General features: G+C 37.2%; 4 protein-coding genes across 22 annotated transcripts in view; 2 read left to right on the top strand and 2 right to left on the bottom strand.

Moving 5' to 3' along the window:
• Window positions 1-20,671, bottom strand: part of LOC127681600 (oocyte zinc finger protein XlCOF6-like) — a 1,434,619-nt gene that overhangs the window by 1,087,442 nt on the left and 326,506 nt on the right. The gene's annotated exons all lie outside the window — the stretch shown is intronic.
• The window catches only part of LOC127681615 (oocyte zinc finger protein XlCOF6-like), a 988,257-nt gene that overhangs the window by 699,618 nt on the left and 267,968 nt on the right, over window positions 1-20,671 (top strand). The window lies entirely within an intron of this gene.
• Window positions 1-20,671, top strand: part of LOC127681617 (oocyte zinc finger protein XlCOF6-like) — a 1,149,846-nt gene that overhangs the window by 954,062 nt on the left and 175,113 nt on the right. The gene's annotated exons all lie outside the window — the stretch shown is intronic.
• LOC127681629 (gastrula zinc finger protein XlCGF26.1-like) lies at window positions 12,204-20,583 on the bottom strand. 2 transcript variants are annotated; one of them, XM_052178106.1, is made up of 4 exons: window positions 20,554-20,583; window positions 15,180-15,306; window positions 13,259-13,687; window positions 12,204-13,174 (listed from the first exon to the last, which is right to left on the bottom strand). In XM_052178106.1, exons 1-4 carry the CDS (start codon window positions 20,581-20,583, stop codon window positions 12,204-12,206), a joined length of 1,557 nt encoding a protein of 518 aa, XP_052034066.1. The 2 variants fall into 2 exon arrangements, with proteins under 2 accessions (XP_052034066.1, XP_052034065.1); XM_052178105.1 differs by having other exon boundaries at window positions 12,204-13,687.

Below are 20,671 nucleotides of genomic sequence, written 5' to 3'. Positions count from 1 at the left end.
GTCCCACTCAGTTCTCTTCTGATTCTCACCTGAGCAAAGGACGCCTCCCTTCAGTGTTTTCAGTAAATCTCTTGCATGGATTCATTGTTACTGGAGCTTTGTAGCAAATCTTGTTTTCTAACTGCCAGGAGAATGTTTATTTCAGAGCTGTTAACACTGGCACTGGGACACCTTTTCCTGAGTGCTTCATAAATTTCATCAGGAATAATGCACCACACATCCACCACCAGTGCCAAATTGCTTACAGAGTGGTAGAGAACTAGATTTCCTTTTTGTCTTGCAGATTGTTACACGAGTGTTTGCAGAGACCCCAACACCTATATCACCCCAGTAATCTCAAACTTATTCTTTCATGCTGACCAATAAACTCAGTGTTAAACACAATCTTTCTTCCCATTGAAATTGTAATGTTTTGATGTCTTTTTTATAGTGAACCACCAAAGATATACTTTATTCCCACCCAGCAAACTGTTTCCCTGGAAATTGCTGAAAAGCAGACCAGAAATTTGATATTACAATCGGTGGGAGCCAAATGCCTAGACCCAAATAATAATGATGATGTTCATAGAGTGCATGCATCAATATTAGTAAAATTAGAGAACTTTGGAATGTAGAACTATGGTCAATTTTTCCAAGTCTGTGGGAAAAAAGTCTTTGCATAGACTATAAATATGATTTTCATTATTATGAAAGGGGCTGAATTTGAGTGGTCAGTGAATAGCAAAGAAGCAAGGAAACTGAAGAGGAAAGAAATGAGCAGTATGCAGTAGAGGGTATGGTTATTGGCTCTTTAAATAGGAGGGACTTGGTGATTCACAAAAACACCAAGAATTAGAGACCTGAATATTACTATCACATGGAGGCACACAGGCAAGAGAGCATTTCAATGGATCTCCACAGGCCAGAGATGTCACAGGTTTAGGAGGCAGTAGTGATACTCTGTGATAGTGTACCAGTTCTCTGGACACTTCAGACATTAATCCACTTGTGCACGTGTGATAGAGAAAAGAAAACATCTTTTCTCTATCATTGCATCTTTGCATCTTTGCATATCTTATCAACAGGACACTTCTGACACATAGGTGGGAGACGCTTATCTACATCCACAGTGTTTGCAGTTGAGTGTGTAACTGAAGGATGTTGCTGTACCACAATATTTTAAATTCAAATACCCATCATCATCACTGATTGAAATTTAAGAAATATATTTTTTAAATTTTACTTACTCAGGTGTGCATTTTGCAATGTTATTAATGTTGCTAAAACCACACATTTCTTAGTACATTCTGGATAATTGAGTAGAGTACACCTCTCAGTCAATTACCATTCTAGTGCCTCAGAAAGAGCAGTAGCAAATTGGTATCACAGTAGGGCAGGTGAAGATCTAGAACTTGTGTGATAAGTTTTGCCAGGAATGCCTGTCCAACATACCAATCTTGCTCACAAGAAGCTGGGGAAGAGAGTGGATAATTATGTGTCAATACATCTGGACAAACAGAAATGCAGTCTTACAAGGAATAGTCATGAAATGGGGTGAGGCACAGCACAGTTTAAGGTAGTAGATATCAAAATAAATCACATCCTATGGCTACCCATACAGAGTAATCCATAATAAGACCTTGACAGCATAGGAAAAAGAATCTATGCCAGCTTACTCAGCAGGTTGTACCACAATAGAGTTGGTGCACCTTGGAGGTGTTTTCAATTATATTATTTACCATTCTCATTTTCTTTGTGTATCATTGCTCTGATATCCTACTCATTTCTATACCCAATTTTTCCCAGTCATTAAGAATTTCATTCCATGGCTCAATCATTTTCAAATATGAAAAAAAGTCATATTTGTTCTTGTTTGAAGCAATCTTTCCTGTAGTTAAGCCTTTCTTTAAGCTCTATAGTTAAGACATGATGTCATAGGGTTTTACTGTTATGAACAGCAAGATGACCAAGGCAACTCTTTTAAGGATAACATTTAAATAGGGATGGCTAACAGGTTTAGAGTTTTAGTTCATTAATCAAGGTGGGAGCATGGCAGCATCCAGGAAACCTCTCACATCCCAGCTCTATATGACCTTTCTAGAAGCAGAAGCAGAAGGAGAAGGAGGAGGAGGCAGAGGAGGAGGAGAAGGAGGAGGAGGGGGGAGGAGGAGGAGGAGAAGGAGAAGGAGGAAGAGGAAGAGGAGGAGGAGGAGGAGGAGGAGGAGGAGGAGGAGGAGGAGGAGGAGGAGGAGGAGGAGGAGGAGGATTAAGAGAAGAAGGAGAAGAAGAAGAAGACAAGAAGAAGAACTACTGCCAGAAGTGGTGGCCCATGCCTTTAATCCCAGCACTTGGGAAGCAGAGGCAGGTGGATTTCTGAATTCCAGGCCAGCCTGGTCTACAGAATGAGTTCCAGGAAAGCCAGGGTTACACAGAGAAACCCTGTCTTGAAAAACAAAACAAAAACAAATAAACAAAAAAGGACTAATTGAATTGTTGAGAGGCCCAGGCAGGGCCATTATCAAAGGCCAAGGAGCACTCACAGCAGTTTCCATAACCTTGATGGTGTGGGAGTCTTTTTTTCTCCCATCAAGAGCACAGTATATACAAAGGAGGAACATCTATTCACAATAAGATGTACATATCTAAGATTACCAAAAGAGGGTAGTGAGTTACTCCCATCTGTGAAATAGATTGCAGAATAACATTCTTGGGTCACTCTCTTATTGAGGGTCCCCAAAGTTGCATGCAGGGAGCAGGTGGTGCAAGTTCTAGTAAAATATTTGCATTGTGTCATGGATGACTCCAGAAAGAGCTTGTATAAATCTTGTGGGGAAAGGTAAACATATTGATTCAATGTTCTTTCATGTTCCAAAAACTGCTGGTCAACATTTATTATCATTAAGTCAGTCATCTCATTGCCCTTAGCCAAGATTCCTGGCAAGCTGGAGTGTGATCTTACTTGATAAAGGAACCATGGATCTATCCTATTCTTAAGGGTTTCTTGAAGACATCGCAAGTACATGTATGGGAATATTCTGATCTTTTATGTGGGAGAACGATGGAGTTTAAACAGCCTGTACTGCATATAAGATGACCTAAAATATATTGACTCATTCAGCCAGAAAGAGTTAAAAGATCCCATGGAGCACCAGCAAATTCCCTAACTGGACTGACCCAGGGTTCACAAGGATGTGAATAACATCCTTCAAGCCTGACGTCAGCAGTAAAATCCCATATATTTCTTTCTTGGCATCCAAAGAGGCCGTAGTGGCCTTAGGTATCAGGCTAGAACTAGTTAGGCTATAGGGCTTATTTTAATAGGTAAATGGGGAAGGCCTATCTGGTACATAACTTGGGGAAGGTGGTTATAAAGAATCCCTGGAATCCTGCCAGTATTGAAAACTAAGGGAAACTCTCCTTAAAGACTGAGAGTGCTTAAGAGAATAAAGCAGAATAAATTGCCCTATTATGTTCCTTTTTATAAGTTCTTGTTGCAAACCTTTTTCCTTAAGAATGAGTTTGCAACCTCATATGAAGAACAACAATATCAACTAACTGGAACCCCAGAGTCCTCAGGGACTAAGCAATCAACCAAGGGGTACACATGGCTAGAGCTGCATATGTAGTGGAGGATTACCTTGTCAGACATCAATGGGAGGACAGGTTCTTGGTTCTATAAAGGCTCAATAGATGCCCTGGTGTAAAGGAATCAGGCAGGGGAGGTGGGAGAGAGGTGGGTGGAGGAATACCCTCACAGAAGTAGTGGGAGGGAAGACGGGATAAGGGCTATCTGGAAAGCAGTAAAACTGGGACAGGAGATAATATTTGAAATGGAAATAAAGTACATATCTAATTAAAAATAGCAAGTTCAAAGGTGATTACATATTTGGAGTTTACCTTATGTAGACAGGCTGTATGAGCTTGGTGCAGTACCATGAAGGGACCATCTTGCCACAGATTCCCTTGCATCTGCCTGTGGTCAACATTACTATTGCCAGAAAAGGTCTATTCAGGCTCTTGTCAGACAAGCAGGTCATTATCTTCTGTAGAAGTTTCTTACTGTCCTGGGTAAAATTCTAGCAACAGCAAGGATGAAGAGAAAGAGAAACACTCCTCCACTGCTGGCAGAATTGCAAACTGGTACAAGTGCTCTAAAAATCAAGCTAGGGCTTACTCAGAAAGTTGAAAATAGTTCTACCTAAACACCCACGGATAACATTCCAAGGTATACACATAAAAGATGCTCCTCCATATCACAAGGACATGTGTTCTACTATGCTCATAGCTAGCTTATTTGTGATAGGCAGAAGGTGGCAACAACCCAGATGTCTCTATGCCAAGTAATGGATGCAGAAAATTTGGTTCAGTTTAACAATGGATACTGCTCAACTATTAAAAATTAGGACATCATGAAATTTGCATGTAAATTGGTGGGACTAGAAAATATCATCCTGAGTGAGGAACCCAGACCCAAATGGACACGCATGGTATGTGCTCACTAATAAATATATATTTGCCAAAAGGTTCAGAACACCCATCAGACAACTCACAGACCATATGAACCTTAACAAGAAGGAAGGCCCTACTGTGGATATTTCAATTCCACCTAAAAAGGGGAACAAAATAAACACAGGAGGCAGAGGAAGGGAGGGACCTAAAGGAAACATGGGAAAGGAAGGGAAATGGGAGCAAGATGAAGTATGGAGGCAAGATAGGACAAAAGCCCAGAGTGCCTGGAGAATGCACAGAAATATGCAACGCTATGGGAGTGATGGGTGACGTGAACCCCTAGAAAGTCTCAGACAGGATGGATGTGGGATGATCCCGGGATCCAATGGGGATGACCTTAGTAGAAATGCCCAATAGTGAGTAGATGGAACCTAAATAGAACACCCTCATTAGATAGGCATGGCCCCCATTTGAGACATCTCTAAAATTTTCAAGCTAGAATTGATCATGTCTAAAGATAATGCAGTGAAAATGTAGAGCAGAGACTGAAGAAAAGGCAACCACTTCCCAGCCTTCCTTGGGATCAATTCCATGGGCAGGCACCAAACCATGGCACAATTAATGTTGCCATGTTGTGCTTTCAGAAAAGAGCTTGGCATGACTCTCCTCTGAGAGGCTCTATCAACATCTGAATAAAACAGATTCAGATACTTACAGCGAAACATTGGGGTGAAGTCAGGGACCCTCATGGAATAGTTAGGAAAAAGAATGAAGGAGCTGAAGAGGATTGCAACCCCACAGGAGGGACAACAGCATCAATTAACCTGGACTCCTCAGAGCTCCTAGAAACTAAGCCACAAACCTAAGAGAATACGTGGGCTGCTCCATTCTCTCCACTACATATGTACCAGAGGAGTCCTTCCTCAGTGGGACACAATTAACTTAATTTTATAGAAACTCAGTTCCCCAGGGATGTGTGATAATAGCAGGAAGAGGTAGGAGTGGGTGGAAGAACACCCTTTCAGACACAAATGGAAGGGGTGGTGCAGTGAAGAACTCACAGAGGGGAAGCCATGAAGGTTGATTGACATTTTGAATGTAAATAAATGAAATAATTAAAAAATAATAAAATCAGTAAAAGCAATAAGAAAAAAAAAAAAAAGAAACGAAGTAGACTCCAACAGTTGTATGGCAAGTAAGCGCAAAATGGTGAAGGCTGAAACTTCCTTCTTCCATCAGACTTCTGCAGGGCTTCAAATAAAGTATGGCCCACATTACTTGTAAGCACAGCCATGCCTTGTTTTGGAATTTCCTCTGTGCTATGTTGGCCTTTGATATCAAAGTTCTTCTTGCCTCACTTTTCTTCAATAAATGTTATGTACTATCTTGTCTAAGCATCTCATACTCACTATGCCTCCAGATCTGGATCAAAAGTGTGTGTCATCCCAGGTGAAGATATGGGTCAGAAACTTGTTTCTTAAAGCCACAGATCAAGATCACAGGTGTGTCCTCCATTTCTGGATTATAGTTCATTCCAGTTGTAGTCAAGGTGACAATCAGGAAAATCCATCACAATACTGTAAAATATAAAAAAAAAAAAAAATCCAGAAAGAAAAACCCTACATTAATATCTAACTAGATGCCAAAAATGTGTTTGATAAAACTGTACACTGCTCCAGAAGTGCCATGCCCAGTTTTCTTAGGAACCGCCAGACTGATTTCCATAGTGGTTGTACCATCTTACAATCCCACCAGCAGTGAAGGAGTATTCCTCTTTCTCCACATCCTCGCCAACACCTGCTGTCTCATGAGTTTTTAACCTTAGCCATTCTGACTGGTGTGAGGTGAAATCTCAGGGTTGTTTTGATCTGCATTTCCCTAATGGCTAATGATGTTGAGCATTTCTTAAGGTGCTTCTCGGCCATCCTTCAGGCAAAAAATTCTTTGTTTAGGTCTGTACCCCATTTTTAATAGGGTTATTTGGTTCCCTGGGGTCTAACTTCTTGAGTTCTTTGTATATACTGGATATTAGCCCTCTATCGGATGAAGGGTTGGTGAAGATCTTTTCCCAATTTGTTGGTTGCCATTTTGTCCTTTTGACCGTGTCCTTTGCCTTACAGAAACTTTGTAATTTTATGAGATCCCATTTGTCAATTCTTGATCTTAGAGCATAAGCTATTTGTGTTCTATTCAGGAACTTTTCCCCTGTGCCTATGTCCTCAAGGGTTTTCCCCAGTTTCTTTTCTATTAGTTTCAGTGTGTCTGGTTTTATGTGGAGGTCTTCTGGGCATATACCCAGAAGATTCTCCAGCATGCAATAAGGACACATGCTCCACTATGTTCATAGCAGCCTTATTTATAATAGCCAGAAGCTGGAAAGAACCCAGATGCCCCTCAAAGGAGGAATGGATACAGAAAATGTGGTATATATACACAATGGAATACTACTCAGCAATTAAAAACAATGAATTCATGAATTTTTTAGGCAAATGGATGGAACTGGAAAATATCATCCTAAGCGAGGTAACGCAATCACAAAAGAATACACATGGAGTGCAGTCATTAATAAGTGGATATTAATTAGCCCTGAAGCTCTGAATACGGAAGATACAATTAGCATATCAAATGACTCCCATGAAGAAGGAAGAGGGCCCTAATCCTGGAAAGGCTTGATGCATAGTAGGGGAGTATCAGGACAGAGAAAAGGGAGGGGGAAAGTCAGAAGAATGGATGGAGAGAAGATGAACATATGGGGGGGGGGGCTGGGAAAGGGGAAGGCTTCTAGAATGTAAACAAAGAATATAGAAAATAAATTAAAAAAATTAAAACAAAAAACCCTCTACACTGCTTTATGATAAGTCTTGGAGAAGGAAAGGTTACAAGGGTCATCCTAAACAAATTATAGGTAATGTACAGCAAGCCAATAACCAAAATCAAATTACATGGAGAAGAACTGAAAGGATTTCCACTAAAATCAGGCACAAGGCATGGCTGTCCAGTCTTCCCATAACTCTTCAATATAATAGTAAAATGTCCACCTTTCTAAACAGCATTCTACAGAGTCAGTGTGATTACCACCAATACTAGACATTCTAGCTCAAGCATTAAAGCAACTAAAGGAGTCAAGGGGATACAAACTAGAAAAGAAGTAGTCAATGTATTACTATTTTCAGATGATATGATAGTATCTATAAGGGAGCCCAAAAATTCTACCAGAAAACTTCAAATGAGAAACATTTTAGCAAAATGGCTAGATATGCAATTGACTTGAAGAAATCAGTAGTCCTCCTCTACAAAAGCAATAAACAGGTTGTGGAGAAGTTAGGGAAACAGAACCTTTCATAATTGCCACAAACAAAATAAAAGACCTTCATATACCTCTAAGCAAGCAAAGGAAAACCTGTATGACAAAAACTGAGGTTGATATCAGAAGTTGGAAAGAACTCCATTGCTCATTTTGAGTAGGATTAACGTAGTGAAATGTCCATCTTTCTAAACAGCATTCTACTGAGTCAGTGTGATTACCATCAAAATTCTCACACAATTCTTCACAGATTGTGAAAAAGAACTCTCCACTTCATATGAAAAAAAAACACAGGATAAAATGATCCTGAACAATAAAAACTTCTGGGGATATCAATGTGCATGACTTTAGACTATACTACAGAATGATAAGAACTTGCTCTCATTGGTATAAAAACAGACAGGTGGATAAATTGAATACAACTGAACACCCAAAAATAAACCCACACACCTATGAACATTTGATTTTTGTGAAAGAAAAGAATAAAGTCATACTAAGATAATGCATTAGATTGGAGTAAAGACTTTTTCTTTTCTTTTTCTTTTTTTTATTCGATATATTTTTTATTTACATTTCAAATGATTTCCCCTTTTCTAGCCCCCCACTCCCCGAAAGTCCCGTAAGCCCCCTTCTCTCCCCCTGTCCTCCCACCTACCCCTTCCCACTTCCCTGTTCTGGTTTTGCCAAATACTGCTTCACTGAGTCTTTCCAGAACAAGGGGCCACTCTTCCTTTATTCTTGTACCTCATTTGATGTGTGGATTATGTTTTGGGTATTCCAGTTTTCTAGGTTAATATACACTTATTAGTGAGTGTATACCATGATTCACCTTTTGAGTCAGGGTTACCTCACTTAGCATGATGTTCTCTAGCTCCATCCATTTGCCTAAGAATTTCATGAATTCATTGTTTCTAATGGCTGAATAGTACTCCATAGTGTAGATATACCACTCTTCTGTTGAGGGATACCTGGGTTCTTTCCAGAAAAGAAAACTTCTGGGGATATCAATGTGCATGACTTTAGACTATACTACAGAATGATAAGAACTTGCTTTCATTGGTATAAAAACAGGCAGGTGGATAAATTGAATACAACTGAAGACCCAAAATAAACCCACACACCTATGAACATTTGATTTTTGTGAAAGAAAAGAATAAAGTCATACTAAGATAATGCGTTAGATTGGAGTAAAGACTTTTTCATCTTCTTTCAGTACTTCCAATTAATTTCTAGGATGTTTGGATATCTAAACTAAGTATGAGCATATACCTCATCTACTATTCAAAGGACATTTCTTTCAAGATTATAGATTCATAATATTTGTATGAATGGATTAACATATGACTTGAAGATAAATACCTTAATAATAAGCTGTGGGGTTTTCTTCAGAATGTATATTCTGAGATGTATATAGTTGTACCATTCTGTAAATGATTTGTGAAAAGAATGGAAATCAAATTAGTTCCTGGTAATAGAGTATTAAAGCAAAAGAAGTTAACACAACACAATAATTTGGAAAATGTGCTTATGGGTGTCACTGTTCTGTGTGTCATTGGAGTTTTGGTCAATTAAAGAGAATTAATGACACCAGAGCCACAGTTTTACAAAACACAGCCTCAATGACTATCCATGAAAACTATAAAGCCATATTACTAATTATTTTCAGAAGAATTTTTTCTCATTCTCTATTGAAATCAAAGAGAGAGAAGGCATATTTCTGAGGCTCTGTTTTGAGACTTTTTTTTAACTTAACATAGTACTATTATGGCAGTAAGACTGCAACATTGAACAGAATCTTCCCTGTTTTAGCTAACAAAAATCAGCATCACTAATACAGTGCTTCAAAATTTTGTAATGCTAAAACCTGAAATGGAATCCAAATTCTTTGTATATGGGCAGACTAACATGGTGTTGAATGATTTCTCAGTTTTAAGACCATTAGAAATGTATGTATTCAATTTATCTTAGTCAACCCTTGTGACAAAGTCATTCCAGCTCCTAGGGGGTTGATACCTACCTATTCAAAATCACTATTATTAAGTTTATGGTACAGGTTTACAAAAAAACATTCATGACTTCAGCATATGATTCATGAGAAACATTTCCAGGAATGATGCAACATATATTCATCTAAGTGTCCCAAGTGCAAACTAAAAACAACCAAGTCAAACTTGTTAACTCATTCAGCTTTATTTACAGGACAATGGGGAAGCAGTTGTTGAACAGAGCACAAGGGACTCATAAGTCAGCTGTTATACTGAAACATGAAACCAGCATTTGATATGAATTATGAATACTGGAAACTCAAAGCACACTTCACATCTCTAGACATATAGGATGAAGAACATGCAGTTTTGTTGGCTCAGTTTCTCAAATACACTTTTAAGTACAATCTGTCTGAATTTGTTAATTTGAATTTTATATACAGAATACTGCCAATTTTTTAAAAAAAATTTATTTTCTATATTCTTTGTTTACATTCCAAATGATTTCCCCTTTCCCAGATCCCCCCTCCCCATATGTCCCATAAACCTTCTTCTCTCCATCCCTTCTCCAATCACCTCCCTCCTTTTTCTCTGTCCTTATATTCCCTTCCCATGCTAGATCAATCCTTTCCAGGATCAGGACCCTCTCCATACTTCTTCATGGGAGTCATTTGTTATGCAATTTGTGCCTTGGGTATCCAGAGCTTCTGGGCTAATTAATATCCACTTATCAGAGATTGCATTCCATGTGTATTCTTTTGTGATTGGGTTACCTCACTTAGGATGATATTTTCCAGATCAAACCATTTGCCTAAAAATTTTGTGAATTCATTGTTTCTAATTGCTGAGTAGTATTCCATTGTGTAAATATACCACATTTTCTGTATCCATTCCTCCTTTGAGGGGCATCTGGGTTCTTTCCAGCTTCTGGCTATTATAAATAAGGCTGCTATGAACATAATGGAGCATGTGTCTTTATTGCATGCCAGGGAATCCTTTGGGTATATGCCCTGGAGAGGTAGAGCAGGGTCCTCTGGAAGTCTCATGTCCAGTTTTCTGAGGAACCTCCAGACTGATTTCCACAGTGGTTGTACCATCTTACAGCCCCACCAGCAGTGGAGGAGTGTTCCTCTTTCTCCACAACCTCGCCAACAACTGCTGTCTCCTGAGTTTTTGACCTTAGCCATTCTGACTGGTGTAAGGTGAAATCTCAGGGTTGTTTTGATCTGCATTTCCCTAATAACTAATGATGTTGAGCACTTCTTAAGGTGCCTCCCGGCCAGCCGAATTTATTCAGGTGAAAATTCTTTGTTAAGATCTGTACCCTTTTTTAATAGGGTTATTTGGTTCCCTGGGGTCTAACTTCTTGATTTCTTTGTATATATTGGATATTAGCCCTCTATCAGATGTGGGGTTGGTGAATATCCTTTCCCAATTTGATGGTTGCCGTTTTGTCCTTTTAACAGTGTCCTTTGCCTTACAGATACTTTGTAATTTTATGAGGTCCCATTTGTCAATTCTTGATCTTAAAGCATAAGCTATTGGTGATCTGTTCAGGAACTTTTCCCCTGTCCCCATGTCCTCACAGGTCTTCCCCAGTTTCTTTTCTATTAGTTTCAGTGTGCCTGGTTTTACATGGAGGTCCTTGATCCACTTGGAGTGAAGTTTAGTACATTATTAGATATTTTATTAGGTCTTTTATGTATTACAAACTTTAATTAGGTTCCCTTTGGAATAGATTATTTCTATTTAAAAGAAACTTTCACACAATTTTATATTCTTATGGCATTCCCAAGAAAGTTTTACACAATATTATATTCCTATGGATTCCCCACCTGTCTTCACCTTGTAATATTTGAGAGTGAACACGTAAAAGTTCAAAGAAAGCTTTCCTACATAGTCACATTTTCAGAGATTCTCTCAGCATATATAATTGCCATTATTTAAGATTTGAACATTGTGAGGAGGCTTTCACAAGTTTTTCAAAATCATACTAATTCTCTTTTTGTAGCCCCAAGTGTTGAAAAGAATAAAACATGAATAAAAGATATGCCACATTTACCCAGCAGAAATACTTTCTCCACCAAAAAAAAAAAAAAAAATTACATGTTTTCCCAGACATGAAATGAAGTCAAAGATATTTCTGTATACGTTTGTTAAGATTGATGCCAGTACATATTCTCTGTTAAATTCTAAGAGATAGGCCAAAACTAAAGGATTCATATATTCAATGCATTTGAAAGATTTTCTCTTCTGTAGGGATTCTGTAATTAATTTTAAGATGACATTTCTTCATAAATGATTCACCCATTTGCTTCACTAATACATTTTCCCCCACTGTATGAAGTCCCTGATAATTTCCCTGAATGAGGTTGTGGTAATGCGTTTGTAACACAATATTTGAAATATTTGTCTCATGTATGAATTCTCTGATGACTTTTCAGATGGTGTTTTGGGGTAAAGTATTTGTCACATTAACTACATTTTTAAGATTTTTCTCCTATATGAATTTTCTGATGACTTCTCAGGCTGCCTTTATCAGTAAAGCATTTTTCACATTCACTGCATTTGTAAGGTTTCTCTCCTGTATGAGTTCTCTGATGAATTCTAAGATAGGATTGTTGGGTAAAGCATTTATCACATTCACTGCATTTGTAAGGTTTCTCTCCTGTATGTATTCTCTGATGATTCCTAAGATGGGATAGTCTGGTAAAGTATTTGTCACATTCAATGCATGTGTAAGGTTTCTCTCCTGTATGAATTCTCTGGTGAATTCTCAGACTAACTTTGTACCTAAAGTACTTGTCACATTCAGTGCATGTGTAAGGTTTCTCTCCCGTATGAATTCTCTGATGGACTCTCAGAGTGTTTTTTTCAGTAAAGCATTTGTCACATTCAGTGCATGTGTAAGGTTTCTCTCCTGTATGAACTCTCTGATGAATTCTCAGTTTGCCTTTTTCAGTAAAGCATTTATCACATTTGCTACATTTGTAAGGTTTCTCTCCTGTATGAATTCTCTGATGAATTCTCAGATTGCCTTTTACAGTAAAGCATTTATCACATTTGCTACATTTGTAAGGTTTCTCTCCTGTATGAATTCTCTCATGATTATTCCTACTGGATTGTTGGGTAAAGCATTTGTCACATTTACTGCATTTGTAAGGTTTCTCTCCAGTATGAATTCTCTGATGAATTCTAAGATGGGATTGTAGGGTAAAGCATTTGTCACATTCACTACATCTATAAGGTTTCTCTCCTGTATGAATTTTCTGATGATTTCCCAGACTGCCTTTATCAGTGAAGCATTTATCACATTCATTACATTTGTAAGGTTTCTCTCCTGTATGAATTCTCTGGTGAACTTTCAGACTAATTTTCTGTCTAAAGCATTTGTCACATTCAGTGCATGTGTAAGGTTTCTCTCCTGTATGAATTCTCTGGTGAATTCTCAGACCATCTTTGTACCTAAAGCATTTGTCACATTCACTGCATTTGTATGATTTCTCTCCTGTATGAATTTTCTGATGATTATTAAAACAGCCTTTCTGGGTAAAGCATTTGTCACATTCACTACATTTGTAAAGCTTCTTGCCATTATTGGTTTGTTTCTGCATCAGTTTATGTTTAGGGACAAAATCAATAACAAATTCTATATTGCTGTTTTCTTGCTTCCCTATGTGTATTCCTTGATTTACACTAATGAGAGTACACTTATTTAAACACTTTACAAAGTCATTATATTTGCAAACTTCTCTGGTTTTCCCAGTTTTATGTGTTTTGAGATTTGAGGATTGAAGAGCAACACCTTTGTCATTAGTTTTATAAGGTGTACTTTGGGTGGATTCATTAATCATGCTGCTAAGCCCATTACATTTAGAAGACTTCTCTTGTATCTTCACATGCTCTTGGATAACGCACTCTCTGTCTTGATCTACAAACTTCCCATGTTTTCCATATATGAGATGATTTTCTGAAAAAAGTGCAAAAGAGATGAGAGGGATTACTGTCCTGGGGAGAAAGAGATTCAATAATGGGTGTTTGCTGACATTTAAGGTTAACTAGACCTAGAGAAGTTATTCTTTTTCCATAATAATTACATGGATTCTCAGAAGACCCTCAATTCTGATCTACATCAACTGACAGGAAATGATAATACCTTTCTAAATCTTATTTTACAAACTGTACCTTGCAGAAGCCAGGCCAAAAAAAAGTGATTATCAGTTTTGAATTGTCACAAATTATATCTCTGAACAAAGTAATTTTAATTTTTGACTATGACTTGATTCACAGTGAATTTGTGCAGCTTTGGTCAGCTAAAAATTCATGATATAGGATGAATTCTCTATATACACTTGTCTCAGCATTCAAGATGTTGGATAAAGATCATTCAGCATCAGCACTAAACAGAGACCATATGTCCAAATGTAAATAAATAAGGAAAATCAAAATTTTCCACACCAACAGCTCTGCATCCACATAAAAACTTGAGCATTATTTAAAAAATCACCACCACCCTGCATGTGTGTCATTCTTATGAAGATATGAATGGACATTCTTTTGTTGTATGAAGTATTTCCATAGCTTACTCCATGAGTATGAACATTAATGACAGTAAAAAAAAAGTAATTCTTCTCTACTCTCAGCTGTGAACAACCAATGTTACGCTTTTTACAAGTGTGTGACCTTCACAGATGGCTTTTATGAATGAAAACATGAAAATTTTGTCCTATTTTACACTTTAGATTATTTAGTAGGCTTTCACGTTTTAATCCATTCTCTTTGAAATGTCATGAAGCCAAACCTAGAAATATTTGTGCTTCTTTGAATGAAACTTGATGTAGTTCTTAGGTTGCTATTTTTTTTTTTTGGTCTGCCTTTGTCTTTCTTCATATCTGTACACTCCACTATCATTATGCATCGTTGTCTCTATTTGTTGAAAACAGTTACTTCTTAAACTTTTCTCCTTCTATCCCAGGTGAAGTCTACATACTGTGAGTTATAGAAATGTGCTTAATTATACCCAAATGCTTTGATAATAAAATCAATGTTAAGTCTAAAAACATAGTAAGTAATGATTTAATGTAATATTAAAAGCAAAATCCCCAGTTATTATATGTGTAGAAGTATAATTCCTTGTTATAAACATTTGATATTATTAATTCAGAAGTTTCCATTGAAAGATAGATAAGAGGTATGGAAAGATCTCAAAGAATATATCTAGAAATTTCAAATAAAGATTCAGAAAATCAAGAAGTGTAGTCTTGGGCTGGAGAGATGGCTCAGCAGTTAAGAGCACTGTCTACTCTTCTGAAGGTCCTGAGTTCAAATCCCAGCAACCACATTGTGGCTCACAACCATCCGTAACAACATCTGACTCCTTCTGGGGTGTCTGAAAGCAGCTACAGTGTACTTACATATAATAAATAAATAAATCTTTAAAAAAGAAAAAAGTGTATTCTTACCAACAAACAAAAGATTGTTGTAATTCTCCATCATCACATCCATGTACAATGCCCGTTGAGCAAAATTGAGACATTCCCATTCCTCCAGTGAGAAGCCCAGAGCCACATCCTTGAAGGTTAATAGGCCCTGTAATGGAAAACTAGTTATTTGCTCTGGACATAATTGCTTTCCTATATTAATATTAATAAAAGGCCTTAAAGAATAGAAGATACTTTCTGATACAGATGAGGAAAGTAAAAAATTAAAGGACAAATGTTTTCTCAAAGTATCATAGAAATGTGACTAACATTATGAATTGCTGCTCCTATATAGGCAATCTATAGAATGACTTACTATAATGCTCTCATCTATGAAGGCTCTCCATTAATTTCATGTAGTTTTCTGAGACCTTAGCAGCAAATGAAATATTTGCCACAAGAACTACGTTAGAAATTTTTGTGTGCAGATAGGATTGTATAATATCATTTAAAGTCCTCTATTATGAAATTTGTATCCCAGCAATCTCATGGCACTACATATTGGATTTTTAAACCCAGTTCTTTAAAAGCCAGTGATCTCTGCTGCACCACCACTGCCAGGAGAACTATACAGCACATATACATAATTTCAGGCAAATGTAACCTACATTTTACAAAAAAGTTGCTTACTCTAATAAAATATACTTTCTAAAATAGTCAGAGACTTCCTTCTGTTTCTATCTCTCTGTGAATGCATGATATAATCACCTCAAAAGCAGCAAAACTTTATAGAATATACTAGGTACATTTGATATCTAGATGTAGAAATGTACTTTTATGAAATAAGCATTAATATCAAAGACAACCCTAGTGTCATCACAGATGGTCAAGTCATGATAAGGAAAAATATGCTTTCAATTCTACAAAGTCCACCTTGCTCAAATATGGTAACTAGTTCAATCCTGTATGAAGCTGTGTCTCACATGACTGTATTGTAACATACTAAATGATACCATTTTTTTAGACAGAAAAGGTCTGCAATGTCAGGACATACATTAACATTCCAAATGACACATAGAATCTAATAGTTAGGGAAACTATTTTATGAAATTATATTCACAAGCAGGATACAGAAAAACCACCATTATGGAGCATTAAATTATTTAAAGTTATACCAAAGTTCCCTGAATAGCTGAGGATGACATTCAACTTGTGCTTATCATGGAACCCCCCCCCCCCCCCGCACTAGAGTGGGTGGATCTATGACTGGCTTTTATAAGAGCTTTTGATATGTAGGCAAAACAAGGTTATCTCATTGTCCTATAGGAGTTTTTGATATTGTGCTTCACAGAAGACCTATGAACAATATGTGAAATATATATGAATACAAACTGACAAAAAAAAAAGATTAGAAGAGAAAAAAATGGAAAAAAGAATAATGGAAGCAAATTGTCCCAAGAAACAATCTGGAGTAGCCATTCAAATATTGAATAAAATTGACTTTCAATCAAAAGCTATCAAAAAAGATGAGGAATGACAACACTTCATACCCATCAGTGGAAAAACCTACCAAGATGAACTCAAAATTCTGAATATCTATATCCCAAATGCAAGGGCAACCACATTTGTAAAAGAAACTGTACTAAACTTCAAAGAACACATTGGATCTGACACAATAAGAGTAGGAGACTTCAGCATCCCACTCTCACCAATGAACAGACCATGGAAACAAACTAAACAGAGAAACAGTGAAACTAACATAATGTGTGAGCCAAATGGAATCAACAGATATTTATAGAACATTTCATATATGTATGTATATACACATTCTTCTCAGCACCTCATGGTACATTCTCCAAAACTGAACATATTATAAATATAAAACTAGTGTTAACTGATACAGAAAAATTGACATAATCCCATGCATCCTATCGCATCATCATGGACTAAGAATGGTCTTTAATAATAACAAAACAACAGAAAGCTCACCTACACATGGAGCTTAAAAACTCTCTACTCAATAATAACTTGGTCAAGAAGAAATACAGAAAGAAATTAAATACTTTTAGAATTTAACAAAAATGAAGGAAAAACATATCCAAACATATTGGATACAATGAAAACACTGCTAAAAGGAAAACTCATAGCTCTGAGTGCCTCCCTAAAGAAATTGGAGAGATCATACATCAGCAGCTTAACAGCATATATGAAAGCTCTAAGACAATAGAAGCAAACACACCCAAGCGGAATAGAAGGCAGGAAACAATTGCAGACATAAAATCAACCAAGTAGAAACAAAGAAAACTATACAAGTGATCAATCACACCAGTAGCTTGTCCTTTGAGAAAATCAACAAGAAAGATAAAACCTTAGCCAGACTAACCAGAGGGCATAGAAACAGTGCCCAAATTAACAAAATCAGAAAAGAATGGGGATATATAACAATAGAAACCGAGGAAATTCAAAAAATCATGAGATCCTATAACAAAAGTCTATATTTAACAAAACTGGAAAATTTAGATGAACTAAATGATTTTCTAGACAGATAACAAGTACCAATGTTAAATCAGGATCAGATCAACCATCTAAACATTCCCATAACCCCAAAAGAAATAAAAGTAATCATTAAAAGTCTCCCAACTAAAATAAAGCCCATGCCCAGATGGGTTTAGTGCAGAATTCTATCAGACCTTTAAAGAAGACCTAATACCAATACTTTTCAAATTCTTCCACAAAAGAGAATCAGAAGGAACACTATATAATTCATTCTATGAATCCACAGTTACACTGATAACTAAATTAATCAAACACCCAACAAGGAAAGGGAACTTCAAACTAATTTTCCTTATGAATGTCACTGCAAAAATACTCACTAAAATTTTAGCAAACTGACTCCAAAACAAATTAAAATTATCATTCACCATGAACAAGCAAGCTTTAACCAGTGATGCATGGGTGGTTCCATATACAGAAATCCATCAACATGATACAGTGTATCAAAAACTACAAGAAAAAAAATGATCATCTCATTAGATGCTTAAAATGGCTTTAACAAAATACAACACCCCTAGTTGTTATAAAAGATAAGTAATTCAATGCTCATAATAAAACATAGCAAAAGAAATATACAGCAAACCAATAGTCAACATCAAACTAAATGGAGAAAAACTTGAAACACTCAACCAAAATCAGCAACTAGACAAGGCTGCACATGGTCTGTCTATCTATTCAACATAGTACTTGAAGTTCTAGCCAGAGGAATTAGACAACAAAAGGATGCCAAAGGTATGTAAAATGGAATGGAAGAAGTCAAGATATCACTATTTGCAGATGATAAGACAGTATACATAAGTGATTCCCAAAATTCCACCAGAGAATTCATTGAGCTGGTAAGGAAACATGACAATGTTACCAAGATCAACCTACAGACTCAATAAATTCCATTAAAATTCCAACTCAATTTTTCACAGATACTGAGCAATTCCCAATTTGATCTGGAAAAACAAAAAACCCAGTATAGCAAAAACTACTCTCAATAATATGAGAATTTCAGTTGCAATTACCATCGCTGACCTCAAGCTCTAATACAAAACTATAGTGATAAAAATCACATGGTATTGGTAACAGAGACAGGCAGGCAGCACAATGGAATATAATTGAAGACCCAGAAATAAACACACACACCAAAAGAAAATGGGAAATAACCAATTGAGAACTTGCCATAGAGCACCACAGTGGGCAGTATCTCTCTTGAGAAAAACAAATTTCAGATGTAAACATACCCATGAACATTGCTTCACATAAAATTCCAAATACACACACACACACACACACACACACAGTCTACAGAACTCAAAAAGGTCAACAACCTGAAGGACCCCTTAGTCCCACTTGGGAGAGACAAGAAAGCCATCACAAGTGGGGAGGGAGGGACCTCGGATGGAAAGGGGCGGGAGGGGGGGGAGTGAATGTGCAAGAGGAGGATCTGGTATAGGGTGAAGAAAAAGACTGAAGCCCTGAGGCCAGTAGAAAAAAAAGGAAAAAGGCAACGTCAAGAAGTAGGAGGTTAGGGAGACCATCCAGAATGCACCAGAGACTCAGGAGGTGAGAGAATCTTAGGACGTCAAATGAAATGTCCAACAGTAGGGAGAGGGAACATATAGATCCCACCTCTACCTGAAAGACAGGCCATCAAGTGAGGGAGGGGTTGCCATCCCACAGTCAAAACTCTGGACCATATTTTTTCCTGTCTGAAAGAACCCCATGGATGGAAATGGAGATGAACCTGAGCAAAAGAAGGTCTAGCAACAGGCCAAACGTGAATTCCAGCTCTAGGAGAGGTCCCAAGGCCTGACACTATTAATGAGGCAATGGAGCACTCACAAAAAGAGACCTATCATGACTGCATTCCAGAAGACCCAAGAAGCAGCTGAAAGTGTCAAATGCAGATATTTGCACCCAGCCAATGGACAGAAGCTGCTGGCCTATGTAGTTGAATTATGGAAGGGCTGGATGAAGCTGAGGAGCAGGGCAATCCTGTAGGAGGACAGGCAGTCTCAATTAACCTGGACCCCTGAGATCTCAAACACTCTGCCACCAAACTAGCAGCATGCACCAGCTGATATGAGATTCCTAACTCATATAAAACAGAGGACTACTGGATCTGGGTTCAGGCAGCCAAGGTGCACCTAACCCTCAAGAGACTAAAGGCTCTAGGGAGTTTAGTGGTCTGGTTGAATGGGAGCTGGGGGTGGGAAGGAGTTATGGGATGTAGAATAGTCATGGGGGGATGGGGAGGTGATTGGGAATAAAATCTGGAGCAGAATAAATAAATAAATAAATAAATAAATAAATAAATAAATAAATAAATAAATAAATTGCTGAGTGTCAGTCTCCAGGGGGGATGGGGAGGTGATTGGGAATAAAATCTGGAGCAGAATAAATAAATAAATAAATAAATAAATAAATAAATAAATAAATAAATTGCTCAGTGTCAGTCTCCACATATTTCTATATCCACAATCACAAGCTTTTGTCTGGAACCCAGACCATATCTGAAATACTACTTATGTGACACATGAGACTTTCTTTCCACATTAATATAATACAAAACTTCGTGCAATGTAGAAATTAACCATTAATAATATTTCTAAGAATCATTTACAATAGATTCTCTTTCAGAGCTGCAGGTCTTCAGTCCATGGAAATTGTACGTCCTCACAGTACAAAATCTAGTGAAAATATAATGGAGTTATATATGTGAAAGTCCTAAACATTAAATTTCCATTATCCCAGAAGAAAATGAAGATAATAGAAAATAAGACCTTTAGTTAACATCACCACACACAGATGACAAAACTTTTGAATGGTTTGAATGATAGAGAGATTTCTAAAAAAATGTAGACAGAACACTGACCTGTGAAGTGTTTACCAGAGAAGCACTCATTCTTTTTGTTGTTCTTCTCCCGGGTTCAAATATTGGACCTCTCCTTGAAATTTCACAACAGGGTTTGAAAAACACAAAGGTGAAATTA

This window comes from Apodemus sylvaticus, chromosome 3 (assembly GCF_947179515.1).
Source record: "Apodemus sylvaticus chromosome 3, mApoSyl1.1, whole genome shotgun sequence".
NCBI classification, from domain to species: Eukaryota; Metazoa; Chordata; class Mammalia; order Rodentia; family Muridae; genus Apodemus; species Apodemus sylvaticus.
Note: the sequence above shows the minus strand (reverse complement) of the source record. Positions and strands in the feature narration are given on the sequence as shown.

Bases quoted from the DNA above. Each gene is read 5' to 3' on its own strand.
- LOC127681629 (XM_052178105.1), bottom strand. From the start codon at position 20,583: ATGAGTGCTTCTCTGGTAAACACTTCACAG. The intron at 15,307-20,553 runs GTCAGTGTTCTG...TTTCCATTACAG, and splicing joins CTCTGGTAAACACTTCACAG to GGCCTATTAACCTTCAAGGA. The intron at 13,688-15,179 runs GTAAGAATACAC...CACTTTTTTCAG, and splicing joins CAACAATCTTTTGTTTGTTG to AAAATCATCTCATATATGGA.